Source organism: Cottoperca gobio, chromosome 15 (genome assembly GCF_900634415.1).
Source record: "Cottoperca gobio chromosome 15, fCotGob3.1, whole genome shotgun sequence".
Taxonomy (NCBI): domain Eukaryota; kingdom Metazoa; phylum Chordata; class Actinopteri; order Perciformes; family Bovichtidae; genus Cottoperca; species Cottoperca gobio.
Genome location: NC_041369.1, coordinates 1,982,492 through 2,000,929, shown reverse-complemented (window position 1 = coordinate 2,000,929; position 18,438 = coordinate 1,982,492). Strand labels below are relative to the sequence as shown.

Sequence of the window (18,438 nt, the reverse complement as noted above, 5' to 3'; positions counted from 1 at the left end):
TGCTTTTCATCATGAGGGAGTCCATGTCCTATCACGATTAAGGTATACGGGGGGAAAACAAAAATCCATCTTTAAGTCCTCACATCTTCAACCCCCTACCCACACTCACAGTCAATCAGTCCATCAGGGGATCTGCATCACAACTAAAAACTTCAGGCAGTGATTGGCAGGAGAAAGTAGACAGGATTTGAACTTCTCTTTTGAGCAGTTTTTTGTTTAGTTCTTAATACAACTACTTCAGTCACACATCATGTGTACAACATAGAACACTATACTATGAATGCCTCCGTGGAGAGACCCAAAGTGTGCTCTGTTATACAGAAATTCTTAGAGAGAAACTAGTCCATTTCAAGCATACCTTTGCTTATTCAGTTAAAAATAGTGGAAGGACTCCGACTATTCAAGTCGTGCTTCCACAGTGAGGCTTTCCACAACATGGCAAAGTAAAAGGTGTTGTTTACCTTGTTGACACATTGCAGTTGTGAGCCTGTTGCCTGCAGATCCTTATCGAACAGCTCACTGTAGCTGTAACATTTGTACTTAGTTAAGCAAACAGTGTTCCGCTAACTCTGCAACAAATGAACTGCATTGCTTCATAATAAAAGCCTACTGATGGTTTGTCAGTAGTTTAAATGTGAATCAGTTTGCAAAAGGCTAATATTTGAAAGTATGAACAGAAACTTAAAACATAAACAAAACTTCCAACTAAAGAGATTCAGTTACAAGCCTCACGAGTACTGAGAGTTCAGCACAGCAAAGCTTTTAAATATAATGCTTTCTTATTAGTCGCTAGTACAGCCGTACATGTGTTTAGCCATCGGTTTAGTGCAAGACTCGGCTTAGGATGGACACAAGAAAGTGGCAAAGCAAAGTTCATCCATGTGTCCTAAGTAAACAGGTTGCTTCTGGATCCTTGATGACATAGGGACTACTGGTAGGGCTGGTTGGTACTACTGTACTATACTCCTGCTTCTGCAACTACTCTAGTGGGAAAACTAACAGATAACAGAAAAGCCAAGCAGGAATCTGTACCATCTACTCTCGTCCCATAACTATCTTAAAGCAATGCCTCTTTGTGGAGCAGTTTATTTAGATTCATAAATAAGAGTAGATGGTGCAACACAGATAACTGTATCTCCATTACCTCAAGTCAGTACTTTCAAGACGGTGAACTCCAGGCCAAAGATTTAGGCAGCTTTACTTTACCCCCAAAAGTAAATCCACTAATTGCAGCAATTCCATTGAAATGATTGATTTTGGCAAATAAAAGGTAGACTTCTTCCACCATGACCTGGGAATTAAGTGATAAAAATAAATGGACAGCTGAAGGACAGATTATCATGAATAGCAAATGTCACGAGTAGGCCTGTTGCAGTTATTACACACTATCCTGATCCTGATTATTTGCGCTGACTGCGATCATTTTGCATACTGTAATTGTTAGATTCCAGAATCAAAGGAAATCAAGGGAAGTCAATGTTAGAAAAATCTGAACAAATAGAAGCAAATTAGAGCGTTACCATCAGATGAAATAATCTTTCAGATAAGTACCCCAAAACCACAAAGTGTTAAAAATAGCATGATTATATCATTGAATTTATTAAATTAAAGCGATGGAAATGTACATTATGCTTAGTTAGCGTGAATATTATATAACAAGTACTAGGAGTTTATCCAGCCCTGTTTCTTTTATTGGTTTTGTGGGGACAATGCTCCCGGCCACCCGCCCTCCTGTGGAACAAATACACTTCTGTATTTGGATGGATTTTGATTGGTTGTCAGTGTTTCTATTAAATCAATATTTTCGGCCTTGTTGTTGTTGTTATAGTTATGGTGTGGACGCCGCCATTCATTTTAGTTAGAACTATTTTTTAAACTATATATTTAGACACATGTAGGCTACAAACATGGAAACCATGGGAACACATAATATCATCTTCACACAATATGTCAAGACAAGAGCCCAGCCAATTCATGGGTCGACAGCAGCCTATCACAGACATATCGATATCAACATTTATCTTGTCCAATTTGCACCAATAATATATCTGTTTCCAGTTTTTGTGTGATAACAAAGAGCCATGGAAACAGATCTGAGCTACGAACTATGATTGAGAACTCCGACACATGAAGGCAGCACAAATGCCCTGTGGACCGTTAGTCAGTGACTTTTCTATAAAATCATATTAAACCTACTTGGGATGGTGAATCAGTGAATCAATGCATTAAAATGTATATTTTATCTTAATTAATGTAAACTTATACACAATGATTGGTAATGCATTTTAGATACGTTTGTTGGGGCGGGCAGCACTAGCTTTTTAAACGTGCATGTACCGTAACGGAGTGTCACAGAGAAACTGACACCACATTTTACAAAAAGGATCAAAACTCGCAAGGTTCGATACATTTACATGTATCAACTCAAAGGAAGTGAAACTGTAAAGTCGGTCAGCACTACATTGAACACAGGTACAATGGCTCCATTGATATTGATATTTTACAGTAAACTTTATTGTCCCAGATGACATCGGTGCACTGAAACTGTAAACTTCATATATAAATATACATTTACTCCTTAACATCACTATCAGCTGGGCTCAAACACTAGAGGAAACTGATGACTAACCGCTGATCAATCATGTCCAAGATTGATTACTTTGGCACTTGTGCATGAGCAGTTGCTTTTTTAACTACCGTAATTTTCGGACTATAAACCGCACCTGACTATAAGCCGCAGACGCTAAATTGACTAATTTGTACATATATAAGCCGCACTGGGCTATAAGCCGCAGACGCTAAATTGACTGATGTGTATGTAGCCGGTCTGTAGCTGACACCACGATCGACTCTGCGTTGTGTTGTGTAGAACCAGGAAATAACGATGGAGAACTTCTGCCTGTTCAATCAGCATTTATTGTCTCTGACCGTTGGTGTTTTCTTTAATTTGTCCATAAATTACCGTTGAAACAGAAGAAACACATGGAAGTCATCATCATACGGTAACTCCACAGTCGGGGTTTTTGGACATGCACCCCTCTCTTCAGCGTATCCTTCTTTCCGTCTCCCGAAAAAGTGGCGCGAACCCCCAGAAAGTGCCGGTTTCAGGAGTATCCGGTTTCAGGAGTATCAACATAAAAGCATATTTAACAAAATAAGACTCCTCGAAATAAATATATATATTTCCATAATGAGGGTGTCTCACACACTGCCTCGCTCTCGTAATGTCCGTCTGTCTCTCGTACCACTCGCAACTTTTGCGCGCTCTTTCCCTGCATCCGGTGGACTGTAACCTGTAAAATCCATAGATTTAGGAATTCCCCTAGTGGCCGTTAGCTGTAAAAATCCATAGATAAGCCGCACCGTTGTATAAGCCGCAGGGTCGCAAAATGGGGAAAAAGTCGCGGCTTATAGTCCGGAAATTACGGTACATCTTCTCTCTGTTGCCCCGATCATCTACTTTATCTCTTCCTCTATCCCCTCATACTCTCCGCTCTGCTCCTATCATATGAGAGCCATGAGAAACGTTGGGTTTGGCTTTATGTTCTGCTTTGCGGTTTATGCTTGACGGGGAATCTGATTATACAGTGAACACCATGCTTTCATCCATGCACTTCACATGCATATCATCAAACACACATTCCAGCTTTAGCAGCATTCCTTGCAGCCCTTGCTATGTTTGTACTTTGAAGCAGGTGGCAGGGGTAAATAATGAAAGTTATATTTCCCCTGTCTTCTGTCATTTAGTGATAGTAAATATCAGAATTATATAGGGAAGCTATTGTATAAACCACCATGCAAATGTAATGCATTCATTTCTGTCAATATAAGATTTTGCTCAGCTTGACACTCCACTGTCGGAGGTTCTGGTTTTGATGTTAATCAATGAGAAAGTATTGAGAGAAGAATCGAAGACAATTTGAGACGTTGTAGGACTTACATATGCAAGTGGTGAGCGTGGGGTCCGGGACATAGCCGGGTTTACACATGCACCTGTAGCTGCCCACGGTGTTCAGACAGTTTCCATTAGGACACACACCCTGGAGCAGGCACTCGTTCAAATCTGTGAATCAACAAAATATGAAAAACACAATCAATGCAGGGATTTTTCAGGTTAATATTGCAAGATGGGAAACATTTCATTACTTTCTCAATTACTATACTAAGATAAACAAAATAACTTTCACTTCATATTTTCCTGATCCATATGCAGGTTAAACATTTGTAATGTTTTACATTATCAAACAACTAAATGTATGCACCTTGGCAGAATGATGTGTGTTGTACATCACATAGAAAGGTTGGCTATTGACATCAGAGGGTTGCTATATAATATGCAACACATTACCTCTTTCAAGTGCTATCTCTTTCAAAATCCAACTTTCAGGGCTGAACACTGAATTATAATGACTTAACAAAGCTGTCCATTTCAAAGGCCCCTCCAAATGCAGCATACATACAACACCCTCTATCCTCAGGCCCTCAGAACTGGAACTTGAGAAGAGATTGTCTTGTCAAACGCTGTTGTCGTTCAAGAAAGAACTCAAGTTCAAAGCTAACATCGGCAAAAAATCCTAAAAGTGCTAAGAAACAGAACATCTACAGTTCATGACATGACAACAAAACAAACTCCATCTTCTGATCAAGAACGTGTGGCATGGAACAAGCGAGTAAGAGGACCTTGAGTTCAGATTGCTTTCTAGTGTCTATTTGTTAACCTAAATGCGTGCTAAAGCCGACTCTAAGCTTAGTGACGGAGAGGACCTGAGCAGGCTGAGTGATGCTGCGGGAACCAAGTGGAGCGATGGCAAAGAGTTCGTTAAGTTCACCTGGGTTTCAGATAAGACCTGCAGTCCTTCTGTGTTTTTTTAGAGACACCGGGAAGCCTTTTTTATTACATCATCCTGGATTCATCCTTTTTTTTTTTTTTGACCACACCATCATCTCTGTCACATGGATGTTGTATTTTCACTGTGTTGTTTATCCTGTACATACGACATCTATTGCACGGCTGTCCGTCCTGGGAGAGGGATCCCTCCTCCTGAATGATGAATACAGACTGCCACCATCTGCTGTTGTGGAGAGCAGGTGCAGAACGTACGTGCTAGTTGGCTGTAGTCTTTGCGGTGCAACCTGTTGGCTCAGACAAAGGCGACGTGAGCCTTTGTCACTGCTAGTTCTTTGATACTGGTTTGAAGTGTCTGGGTCTTAAGAGTCTACAGCCATGTTAGTGGCTCTGTGAGGCGTTGAGTACTGTTTGAGCTAAATGCTAAGGTCAGCATGCACCATCTTAGTTTAGCATGTTATTTTAACAATAGCTAATTAGCACATTATACTGTAGAGCTGAATATAGCTGAGGTTTATAGGAATCTCATTAGTTTTGCAGGTATGTGGTCATAAACCGAAATATTTTATACATTTAAATTTGGACCTGATGATGTCACTAGATGAAAAGTTAAGTGATCACTAAAGTTATTCATCCAATAGTTGCTGATATATTTCAGTCTGCACCAGAGTGTTGGATCAATCTGCAAACATCCCTAGAGTCATGACAAATGTTGCAGGATTGGAGTCAAATTCCTTCAGTAAGAACACACTTGGCCCAAATCACAGACTGTGACTCACGTCTGTAAGTGGTGACTTCAATTTTTCATCTTTCATAGAGAACTCTGACTCATGGGTCAGAAAACAGGTTCAAAGTCCAAAGACTCAGATAGGACACTAATGTGGGGCACAACCACTGGCTAGTTTATGCTACTGACACTTTTTAAAGGCCAATATCCTGCATTCCAGGATGACACACACACACACACACGCAGACACACACATGCAGACACACACACACACACACACACGCACGCACGCACACACACACACACACACACACACACACACACACACACACACACACACACACACACACACACACACACACACACACACACACAGTGAGAAAGAGAACAAAAGAAATTGACTTTGCAATGCAAAATTTAAAGTACATAATTGATGTGTTATTATACAAAATACTGTTATAATGTGCTGGTTTTGATGCAGGAACCACAGAAGCAAAAATCAACAGGGAATATTGACACAGATGTGTTAACTTTCTGTGGATAAAAAAGTCCCGCTCTTTCATGTGCATGCAACTCGACCGACTAGTTGCCTATGTGAGCTGGGCCGGCCCGGATCTCTTCTGAATCCCCGAGCCTCACCGAACGTGCCGAAGGCATCCAGCCAACTTTAAAATTGAAGAAAGAAACTCTGAACTTAACAAGATCTGGCAAAAACTGCCACCACTCCTTCAACCCAAATAAATGGGGGTGAGAAGATAAAGATGTGGCTGCCTGCTCTGAGAGACAGTAGAATTCTGATTTAGAAAATAAAAGCTGCACAAATTAGCGGATCACATGACACACTGATGGAGTCTCAAAACGGCTGTAAAATAAGTCTCTTTTACTTAAATTGCTCTAAAACTATTTAAAAAAATATCACTAAACACAACAAGTACAACATTGGACATTGTGTGAATGCTTTAAAGTTTGAACAGAGTCTGTAGCTGAACGTATGTCAGAACAGTTACATTTCAAAGTCGAGTAGGTTTGAACCAAGTTGAATGTCAAAATGTATAAAATTGCTACAATATGCTTGAAAAACCACAAGAAATACATCTTCTGAATGAGCTGTATAATTTCATATTCATATGTTTGGAGCACAAACCATGTGGGAAACATGAAAAAATAGAGTGAGGAAAATGTCAATAATAAAAAATAAAAAAAGGATGTGGTGGATTAAAGTGGGATAGTTAAGTATTTGAAAACACACACACACACACACACACACACACACACACACACACACACACACACACACACACACACACACACACACACACACACACACACACACACACACACACACACACACACACACTGTCTAGCAGCCCCTTCTGCTTCCAGCCACAGAGCTGAAATTAAATCAAATTAAGATGTTATCTTCCAAATTAATTAACATTTATTTGATGAGCAATTCCATAGCTCTTACAACTGAACATACAATATACTGTGGTTCAACTCCTTTAATCACAGGAAGTACATTTTTTTAATCAAAGCCCCATTAAATGTGTACGCCCAGGTTTGGAAGAAAGTCAAAGTTCAGACTGGCCGACACCGTTCAACTATATTGTTCAGGGGGCCACATTTTCAGAAGGCTGAGCTATTATTCTCGGGGGTGGGGGGGTAAATTGACTCACTCGACCTCTCTCTTGCCTTATGACCACCTTCTCTTTTGCTAATTTGTGTTTATTGGGTACCATGTTTTATTAAAACTCCAGATATAACACATTTTTCTTCAAAACAAAGGATAAGAAAGGTCTATGCTCCTCACCATAGGGCAAGGTTTAGTTTTAAAATGGGGAAGCAAATTTGTATCATAGATGATACTTATGGTGTCCCAGAAAAAATAAATTGTATATAAAACACATTTCCTGCATTTCTACACCAACTAACTTCTTGGATTAAGTCAAGAAACACATTCTGTTAATAACGATTCTGTCAGTATCACATAGGGATATTTGTGTTTTGGTGAAACAGCGCCCCCATCAGCACATCAATAATTGACCAGGCAGACAGTGGTGCTGCAACACGGGAGACAACGAGAGGCTTTTAAATCAAAAGGATAATTAAATTCAGATGAAGTTCTGTAAGATGTTTATGAGGGAAAATATGCTAATCTTGCTAGTCTCGCAGGACACTTTTCCCTTCTGTCCATTTCACTTTAATGAGAAATACAACGGTGTCCGATGAGAAGAGGGTGAGGGTGAGTGTGATTGTATCGATACATAAGGTCGGTAATTAGAGCAGCATTGTTATTTTCCTGGTATTGAACTTATATTTGCAAGCCGTACCACCTTTATTATATCCCAACTAGAGTATTGTAATGTGCTTCTCCTTGGTGCACCTACTTAAAGAGGGTTAAAAAGACTACAGTGTGTCCGGAATTCAGCTGCAAGAGTTCTCTGCCACACGCATTCCTCGGAGCATGTCACCCTAACCCTTCAGCATCTGCACTGGCTGCCAAGTAAATACCGCATTTCTTTTAAATGTACTTCTCCTTGTTATAAATCTCTTCATGGCTTTGCGCCTTCCTACCTTCTCTATCCCTAAACACCTACTCGCTCACTATGTTCCTCTGATGATCTACTCTCAAATCAGATTATCTAGCTCTAACCTCTGGAATGCTCCCTCAGGTTCTGTGCCTGTACACCTCTGTGTCACCTTTTTAGATTAGCCTTTCCTGGTGCTACCACCATGTGTTTATTGTGAATGTATTTCTTTAACTGTATGTATATATTTCATTACTGTTGTTGTTGTTGTTATTTATTATTATTATTTTCATTTTCTTTCCACTGTGGTTTTGTAAATTGTCCTTAGGTGACTTAAAAGGTGCTTATTAATAACATTTATTATTATTATTATTATTTTATTATTATTATTATTATTGTCATCAGCCAAGAGATGTCCCACATACGGCCCGTTTGTCTGATAAACGTGACACCTGAAACTTGGCCTCAGATTGACAGAGATACACAGAAACATTGCGAACCTACGGATGGAGGACCAAAGTATTAGACAAATTGTTATTTTGACCTGATGATGGCGCTAGATGAAAAATCAGATGATCACCAAAGTGATCACAAATCATTATGCAGGGGACATGGATGTGAGCGGCAAATTTAATGGTAATCTATTAATTTCATTTATTTTATTTAATGGCAATTATTCCCCTGTATGATTGCTTATGTTGTTTGTCCTACTTCCCTGTTTTTAATCTTATGTATGTCTTTTTTTTTTTTGCACACTGAGACAGAGTAGCACTCTGAATCTCGTTGTACTTTTGTATAATGACAATACAAGGCTTTAACTTAATTCTTATAGTGTGATGCTAGAGAAAAAGTCATTGTGATTCCTCTTCTGGGAACAATGAATGTCGATACCAACTATCGTGCCAATCTAGCAAGTAGATTTTGAGATTTTCTTTTGAGAGTTCTTACCTTGGCAATGAGAGCTGTTGATTCTCTTGTAACCCTGAGGACAATCGATCAGAGGAATAGCTGATGAGGAGAATGAAGAAATAGTAGGGAGAAAACATGTCAGTCATTGCATTAAGACATCTGATGAATGGTTTAAGGGTCATACATGAATACATTACAAACATGTTTTTTAGTGTTCTAGTTAGATTTGCTGATTTCCTATATTACTCTATCATCCACACACCATCAACATCGACAATTCTCTTGCATTGTGAAAAGTTCTTTATTCAGATATCCAGTAATCGAGTGTCACTTGAACTTTTTTTTTAAATCTTTCTCACCAATGTGTAGAGCCTTCAGCTATCAAGCTCCTCTCCAGTGGAACCAGCTTCCAGTTTGTGTTCGGGAGGCAGACACACTCTCCACATTTAAGAGTAGGCTAAAGACTTTCCTTTTTGATAAAGCTTATAGTTAGGGCTGGCTCAGGTTTGCCCTGGATCAGCCCCTAGTTATGCTGCTATAGGCTTAGACTGCCGGGGGACACCTCCCTGCTCTCTTCCTTCTCTCCCTCTCTCTTCTTCTCCCTCTCTATCTGTATGCATTTATGTAAATGTATGTTACTAACTCACCATCCGGGGTATCATCCCCGGAGTGTCTGTCTCTCATGTGGCAGGTTGCCACTGATAAAGTTTACGTCAGGATCATGAATCGTGACAGCGCCTGCTGACCTGGTCCTGCTGGACACCGGGAAGCCTTATTGACATTTTCCTGGATTCATCCAAACTTTCTATTTCTTTTTTTTCCAACACAACATAATTTCTGTCAAATGTTGTATTTGTACTATGTTGTTTATCCTGTACACACGACATCTATTGCACGTCTGTCCATCCTGGGAGAGGGATCCCTCCTCAGTTGCTCTCCCTGAGGTTTCTTCCATTTTTTCCCCTTTAATTTTGGGGTTTCTTTTAGGAAGTTTTTCCTTGTGCGATGTGAGGGTCTAAGGACAGAGGGTGTCGTATCCTGTACAGTCTGTAAAGCACACTGAGACAAATGTATAATTTGTGATATTGGGCTATACAAATAAATTTGATTTGATTTGATTTGATTCTGAGCCACCTGCTCTAAAAAAAACAGGTGATATAGCTGAGAGGTGACTCACTATCACCTCTAGAGGAACAAGTGGTATTACAGACTAGATGGAGCGCAGCTAGCTGTTAACATGTTAACTGTTAGCATGCTAACTTCAGGAGATATCTCTGCAACACAACATATAGACGTGCTTGAAAATATGTTTTTCATGTTATAAGTTCAAAATTCTGGCATATCTTACACATTGAACCTTTAAAGCTAGGGTGAGTAATATATTTTAGAAATTGTTTTTGTTATATTTGTTGAAATACTACATCCCAACAGCAATCAATAAATCAAATGCTCTGACAAAAAAAGAAAAATATCCAATATCTGTGGCAGTTGTAGAATTATAAAAAGTCTGTACAATCATTTCATTCGGCCCCAATGACATGATTGGATGGCCAACCTGCCTGTCTGCCTACCTGTCTACCTCATGGGCTGCCTGCCTACCTGCGTGTCTACCTGCGAGCATTCTGCCTGTACTCTCATAGGTTGTCACTGGAGTCTTCCACCAGCTGCTAGCTTGACAGCAGTGAGTACTAACAATAGCCATGTTCATTGTTTACGTTCATATTGATAATTCTGTGTCTTTGGAGGCCTGAAGGGATGGGCCGTCAGTGTTACCTACACGACTTTCTCGCTAGATTTAGCGACCTTTGGAGCTAGTTCTGCTAGCTACTTCCATTGGAAAAGAGTTAGCAATATTAGGCTGGGTTTTCCGGCTGGATTATTTCTAAAATCTAATTTACTCTTGCTGTCTTCTCCAATCTTTAACTTTAACTCATGCCTTCCTATTTAAAAACTGCATTGAGCTGAAAAGACACTAAATTGACTAATAAAGAAGCAGATTAAGAATAAAGATGAATTAGCATGAGACAGTGAAACGAATCAGGGAAGGAGCTGGAGGCTATAGAGCTGAAAGCTGCTAAAACAGCCAGTAGCTCACAACAAAGCACAGACTGAGAAGTCAAACTCTTGTAAATCTCTGCTGCAGGTTAGAGACTGGGCGCTGCTGTAATGCTGGACAAAGGCACCAGTGGGGAGGTGGTACCCAAATACCTGAAAGCAGATTGATATTTTGCTCAACAGGAAAAAACAAGGCAATGTTTGTTTGACCAATAAAGCCAATTTATTTACCAGCTACGAGTGTCTCCATAACACAATGGACTGTTTCACACTTCACTTTTAAGCAGAAAGAAATCTAAACTCATGCCGCTGCCATTCCTGAGGAGAACAGAGGGAAGGACAAATCTTTGGCTTGGTAGTGACGCCCACTAAAACAGTGAGTGTGAAATCTCCCTCTCATGGTGTTTATGAGGCATGTGGGCTAAAAGCTGGCATGAGTGATTACTGATAAACATAGTTTGTCATATTTTAAATGCACATTATAAATAAAGTGTGGACTTGCTCTGAACCTAAATCATCTCTGAACTGAGTGAAAGTTTTAATGTATTGAATACGTCAACAATTTCCATTGCCACATTTTTACAGACTTAAACTCTGTCCCTCTCTCTGTGCAAGTATATCGAGTCTGTAGTGAGTGTAAACCGCACAGTACTCCCCCACCTGAGGGAGTGCTGTGTTACAAGCTGGAGGTGTACATTTGAACAATTATTTGATTATCTGACTCTTTTGAGTTTCCTCATTTATGGAAGAGCAATAAAAAAGTACCGCAGTACCCAATCACTGAATGATTTCATGATATAAGGTTTATTTATATATATCAGGTTATATCATCAGTTTTACTTCAAACTTCAGATCATGTGTTATCATGTGTGTTTCATGTGCATCCGAGCCTTTAAGCACTACCAGTTATCTACTTCTGAAAACTATGGATGTCCAAATGAACTCTTGTGTCCTGAATAAGATACTATGACACTAACCCATGCTATTGCTTTGAGGATGAGCAAATCATATTGATTGTACTGTGACACACAACAACCACGCTATGGCAAATGAAAGCAATATACAGTTTGTATTTTGGTTTATAGACAGCAGGGTTTATTAGCTATTTATGAAATGATTCTTAAGCTGTTCACATGAACCAAGCCTCTCCTCAGTTGAAAAGTATTGTACTGCAGCTCTTACACTAGAACATGTCTTTTCATGTTCTACATTCAATTGCACCTTTGGTTTCAAAGAGAGGGTTCATAGTCTTACAAAAGGAGTACAATTGAAAAACATTCAGGGTGCCAGCCTGAATGTGTGTGGCGGGGGGGTGGGCGGGCGGGACCGGCACTAACAGCCACCAAGGCACTTAGTGCTTTTCCTCTGTGGTACAAACTGCCGGGATGAAAGTCAGCTGAGGCTGCGTTTTTAACTCACACCGCTGTACCTTTGCACAGAAGCCGCATACAGTCAGTGAAGATATTATCCTGACGGCTGCCAAAGATATTGTGTGGGAAATAATGGGGCTGCTGGGAAAGTTGTCTCAATACCACGGTGGCCAGCTGCCGCGAGATGTGCCTGGACATGTTGCCTTTACTTTTGGAACAGGCGAGAGTTGCTAACACAACGCAACTGATTGTTTATGTTCTAAAAGAAGTGCCCCAAAGTATGACGTCAGCATTTACTGTATAACCAAGGTGTCTGTAGCGTAGGGCTACAGGTTGTGTGTCACATGCCTGGACAGAATCATGATGTCATCTTTATAGATATCTGTGTGCAGGTTTTTCATTATGAAGACACACACAGATTGTTATAGTAAGAGCAGGATTTAGCAGGTCTTTAGATTATTTGCTATCAAGCTGTTTAAAATGTGGTGGTTATTTAGGTTGATGTTGAACAAAGCAACACTCACACAAAGCTCCAAATGTTTAGAGGTATGCAGAGATCTCTAAGAGAAATGTATCTATCAGGTGTCCAAAGGCAGACCCACATCTAAGAAAACCAGCTGTACTTACATTGTTTCTTTGGACACTTCTGGCATTTGTGGAAACCCCAGGACGTTCCAATAGTCCCACAGCACTGCTCCTGCTTAGTGAGACCTGGCAGAGCCTTCCCACACTGAATCATACAGATGCACACAGAGTGGGAGAGAAAGAAAGGAATGAAGGAGGAATTATTATTTTTATTTTAGTAGGAATGATTAGTGTTTGTATTGTCTGTTTCATCTGTATATCTGATCCTCAGGTCACTCAGACGGCCACACATGCAGATAAGAACACACCGACAGTACTTATCTTCAAGGCAACATCTGCTCTGTGAAATGTGACCTGGTGATGACATCACTCGTGATTTATGACCTTCACTTAAACTTGACTTTGTGAATCTTTACAGTGAAACAATAAATCTGTTCTTCATCTCCAGGACTTGCTATCAAGGGTGATTGCTTTGTTTTGGCTGTGGCACCAATTTTACTAGCCTATTCTAGTCTTTGAGATGAAAATGATATAAATGTCTTCATATGTCATATGATGTCACAGCATCCATACTAGTGGGCAGAAATCACACTGTTTTATAGCTAGCATGTAAATGCTGACTGTTGAGGTGGCTAGTTTCATGTAAGATAGTCTTATTAAAGGAAAGTTCCGTGATGCCAGATTGTTTTGTGAACAAGACTAGAAGCCTCTGGGAGGCTGTACTTTGGCAGTCAGGCTTTGAGCTAATTGCTAACATCACAATGACAATGCTAACATGTTCATGCTTAGCCAGCATGATATTTACCATGTTTACCATTTTGCTAATTAGCACTAAACACAAACTGAGGCTGTCCTTTGTTTTGCAGGTATTTGGTCATAAACCAAAGTATTGGACAATTTGAAATGTTGATGATTGCCAACCGACTGATACCGCCATCCCAAGAGTCACGCCACAGTCATGGCACGGATAGAAAACCTAGAGTTGAATTTCATCATATTCATTAATCATCACATGTTTATGGATAGAGCATTTGTGCTGCGGAATAATTAGAAAATGTGTTCCTGACTGAGAAAAAATCAAATGAACAACCCCTGAAGTCGGAACAATAACTGGGAAAGAGATATCACTGTGTTGTTCACACGCTCTGAGCAATACAATTCAAGTATGATGTGTGATAAAGCACCTTTGCTCTTCATCTCTGAAGGTTCACATTAATACATAATGTGATATGACTTTATATCACATTAAGTATATCACATTTATTTCGGTATTATGATTGACATGGCCTGGATCACATATTTTCCACTTCTATTGAGAGGCTTGATTCATTGTTTTACATTATTTGCTAAGATGCTATAATGTAAGCAGCCTCAAGCTAGTTCTAACTTTATTTAAAACTAAATTTAATTCAAATGTCTGGTTGTTTTTTATTTTCTACGAGTTACAGAAAACGTTCTTGTTCCATCAGATGTTTTTCAGCTGTAGTGAGCTAACATACAGTAGACATTTCTGACAGTGTACCTGACTCCCTACTGTTTCCTGGAAGCAGCGACCCAGAGTGTTCTTGGAGGTGACGGGCTGGTAGCCATGCTGACTGGGATAAACTAAGTTGTAGCCGTGGTGCTGGATATTCTGGCTGCTCTCTGTGTGGTGATAGGTGTAGCTGGTGGATGAAGAGGAGCCGGACTGGGAACCTTTCAGCTGGTGCCCGTTGTTGTGGTAGTTATCCAGCTGAGACACCTGGTGGACCTGGACGGAGGCCTCTGGAGGGTGTTTGATGTGTATGTTGACGATGCTGGGGCTGAACACTGGAGGCAGATGGGACAATTATTACAGTGCATTATCTAACTATGAAGCTAAATCTCTGTCAGTCTGTGTGTATGTGGGTATGTCCTTTGCATGTCTGAGAAATGGTCTTCAGATCTACTTCATAACTGGTGAGAGTGTTGCTGTGGAACCAGGGACATGCAGCGTCAAGTGAACAAACAAGTGATTGTGTGGTTCTGACCATGAGTAGCTGCAACTTGGGGTGTTTTTTCCCGTAAGAATGTGTTTCCCAGGTGTATTTCTTGATACTATTAACGACTTTGGTGTGTTTTATAGTGGAGAGTTTAGTGATTTGGGGGCCCCAGGCAAACGCTGTCTTTCTTTACTTTTCACTGTTTCTCTAACTGGGAATGTTGGTATTGGCAGAGGTAGAAGAAGTTAAAAATATATATAATTCTTAAGTAAAACTATTAAAAATGATCTATTAATACCGCACAGTAAAAGTCCTGCATTCAAATGTTTACTTTAAGTGAAGAGTGAAAGTGAGGCAGCACTATGTTTTTTAATTTACTTAATTGTTGTTCAAGGAGGAGCTTTTAATTCTAATTTAATGCTGAATAGTTTCATGAATATTAATACATTATATTTTAATTGTTATATTTTGTGAGTAAAATCTGAATATGCAACTGTGGCAGTGGGGTGTGGTTAGGGCGCCGGCTGCTGGGGAGAGACAGGAGTATCCCAGCTGGAGGCCAGACAGCTGAACTGAATCAGGTAATCAGTCACATAATAAATGCATGGTGATGGCCTGGTTCTGTTCTCTTGCAGTAGGCTGGGTTCCAGAGGAGACGGAGACGCTTGGTGAGCCAAGACACAGCGCAGCCTGGAGAGCGACGAACAGCAGAGTGACGGACTGGAGAGCGACCTGTTAGTGTGCTTGTGATAGAAAGCTTACCTGTGTGCGAATAAAGCGGTGTGTGTGACACTATACTCTCTCTCTGTCATCCCTGTAACGGACTGTGGACAAGAGGCCCCACAGCAACGTAACCAGTAACATTTCTCTGTGAGGTAAATGTAGTAGGAGTCTGAAGTAGCTGTTATTTCTAGTTTCTAGTTTTTGTTCAATATGTTTTGTCTGTTTCTTTAGTCAAATGTGATGACAAGACAAATGTATAATTTTGTTTAGGTTGTACAGATTTTAGAGATATAAAGCATTTGAAGATCTAAGAAATAACATCACAATAAGCACAAATATCAATGTTGGCACTGGTGGATCATTGCTATTACAGAGTTCAAAGGGTTAAACATCTAGACCAGCTGTTACAGTATGTTGGAGCTGCCATGTACACGAGTTGGATTTCTTTATATTAAGTCTGCATCAGTTTGATCCATCTGACCTGTAATCTAAAGGCTGCAATGTAAACAACCTCAAATGCTTTCGCTGCATCTTGTCTTTTTGTGCGTTTATCTGTGCAGGCGTAGCACCATACAGCATGTTTTTGCAGATTTCTACAGAACCGCTGAAATAACTTCACGCTGCACTGCCTCGGGTCCTCAGCAACACACACGCCAAGCGTGAAGTACATCGGTCCAAGGATTGGCGAGATAATGGAAACTCTCAGACGCACACACACACACACACACACACACACACACAGGGACGTCTGTCCCATCATATAGTATGATGTATCCTTTTCCTGTTCAATCCCAGTATTTTGTTACTGGCCATTAGGCAGTTCTATTGTTTGTTACTTTCTTAAAAGACCATGCCAGTGTTTATACATGTTTTAGGCCATTTACTACAAATAACCTCCACTTTACATTACTGCTGGACATCCTCCAGTGCTGCATCATTTCACATTTGTCAACTGTGCTTTTCACGACCTTCAATGCAGCCTTTTGCGATGCTTTACTAGCAGTAAATGGGATAAAACATGCATCCTTTACAGGAGGTTTACTGATAAACAATAGGAAAGTGTTACTCCTCTAGTTTTTTCATACAAATGTTCCATCTAGATCACAAACTCAATTATAATATATAATAATAATTGTCTCGCTAGCATCACAGTTGTGCCTTTCACTCACCAGGATTCTGGCCGTTGCTGTAGGTCAGAGGCAGTGAATGTGTGGAGTGGACCTGAGTTTGGCTGTAGCCGCCGGACGGCTGCTGGTGCTGCTGGTGTCCGTTCTGAACGGGCATCTGGCAGAACTTTCCAGTAAAGTTGGGAGGGCACTGACACTTGTCCCTGGTGCTGCACTTCCCACCATTTATACACGGCAGGTGACACACCACTGAGAAGAGAAAAAAGAACGATGATGTTGATGCACTAAGGGTCCCACACAATACAAACCCAAAAAGGACAGGCCATTGTAAACACATCTGTGAGTTTATTTGGATTCACATTTGTTTGACTTTTCAACACATGTGTTATTAATTAGGCTTAAGTACGTCATAGTTGGTTTGGGCTGCATCTAAGAGCGAAGCAAATTCAGTGTAAAGCTCTGGGAATCCAAATTCTGCCATCTAACAAAATTTAATTCACAAGCTTTGTTGTCAGAAATCTATCACTGAAAATAAACAATAAGCAGCCATGCATGTCACCAACAGGATAATACAGTGGAAAAAAGACAAATAAATAATATGAATAAATCTTCTGCACTGAAGAGACTATAACCTTCCTCAAATTTATACAAAAACTAAAATGCATGCCATACTATCATAATGTTTTCCATATTGTGCAGTTTGAGCTTTGACTATTAATTATGCCATCTTGTTGTGTGCTCCTTCTGCAAAGGTTTAATGGCTCCATACTGGAGAATTAGGGTCACCAGCTGTTTATCTCAATGAACCGACTCCTAATATTCACATAAGATTAGTGGATGGAAATATGCATTCATAAAAAAAGACATTCTTGCCGATTTTCATTAAGTTTGGTTAAAATTTCCACTACATTTGTATGGAAACCTGGCTTATGACACAGGTGTTTTGCATTTCTAAATGAATGCCCCAGTATTAACATGTAGGTAATGACAGCGAGAGTGAGACTTAGATAAAGAGCTCAGATTATTTCTGTAACTACTACTAATAACAAAAGAAAAGATCTAAAGCTTGTCAATGAGAACCACACACATTTAACTCCAAATGTATTTGATATATGCGTGAATCTGGACGTCCAAATCAACTGGACATTGTAAATACGTTTAGCTGGAGTGAAGCTGGGATCCTCAGTCTGAGGGACAGCTGAAGGGAAGAGGAGAGAGTACATTCGAACAAAAGAAGAGAGGGAAAAGAAGATATCTGTGATAGTGGGAGGGGGAGAGAGGACTATGTAACATTGTCTCCACCGGAAACACTGTTTTAATTATATATCTATAAGTAGGATGCAACACGTTTGAGAACAATCAATTAACTTCCTTTTTTTTGTTGCATCAGGCGGAATGTAAACAGCAGTGTATTCTGGGCAGAAAATATGGCCGGCATCTTTACATAAAATTTGGACATTAGGGGTACTTTGTCTATCAACTTTGACATTTGAGCAGTGAGCATGATTGATGTAAACACAGTCCGCCTCCTCGTCTCGGCAGAGTCCTGCACTCTGTCCTGCACTCTATCCTGCACTCTGTCCTGCAGTCCGCCCGGACGCCTTGAT

The 18,438-nt window shown here is 40.1% G+C and overlaps 1 protein-coding gene across 2 annotated transcripts in view; it reads right to left on the bottom strand.

The window, feature by feature from the left end:
* Positions 1-18,438, bottom strand: part of ltbp1 (latent transforming growth factor beta binding protein 1) — a 122,725-nt gene that overhangs the window by 49,838 nt on the left and 54,449 nt on the right. For both annotated transcript variants that reach the window (XM_029449541.1, XM_029449542.1), the window contains exons 6-10: positions 16,874-17,080; positions 14,543-14,829; positions 13,063-13,165; positions 9,050-9,109; positions 3,941-4,063 (exon numbers count right to left, since the gene is read on the bottom strand). In XM_029449541.1, coding sequence (XP_029305401.1) covers positions 3,941-4,063; positions 9,050-9,109; positions 13,063-13,165; positions 14,543-14,829; positions 16,874-17,080 — 780 coding nt within the window. The remainder of the gene's footprint in view (positions 1-3,940; positions 4,064-9,049; positions 9,110-13,062; positions 13,166-14,542; positions 14,830-16,873; positions 17,081-18,438) is intronic.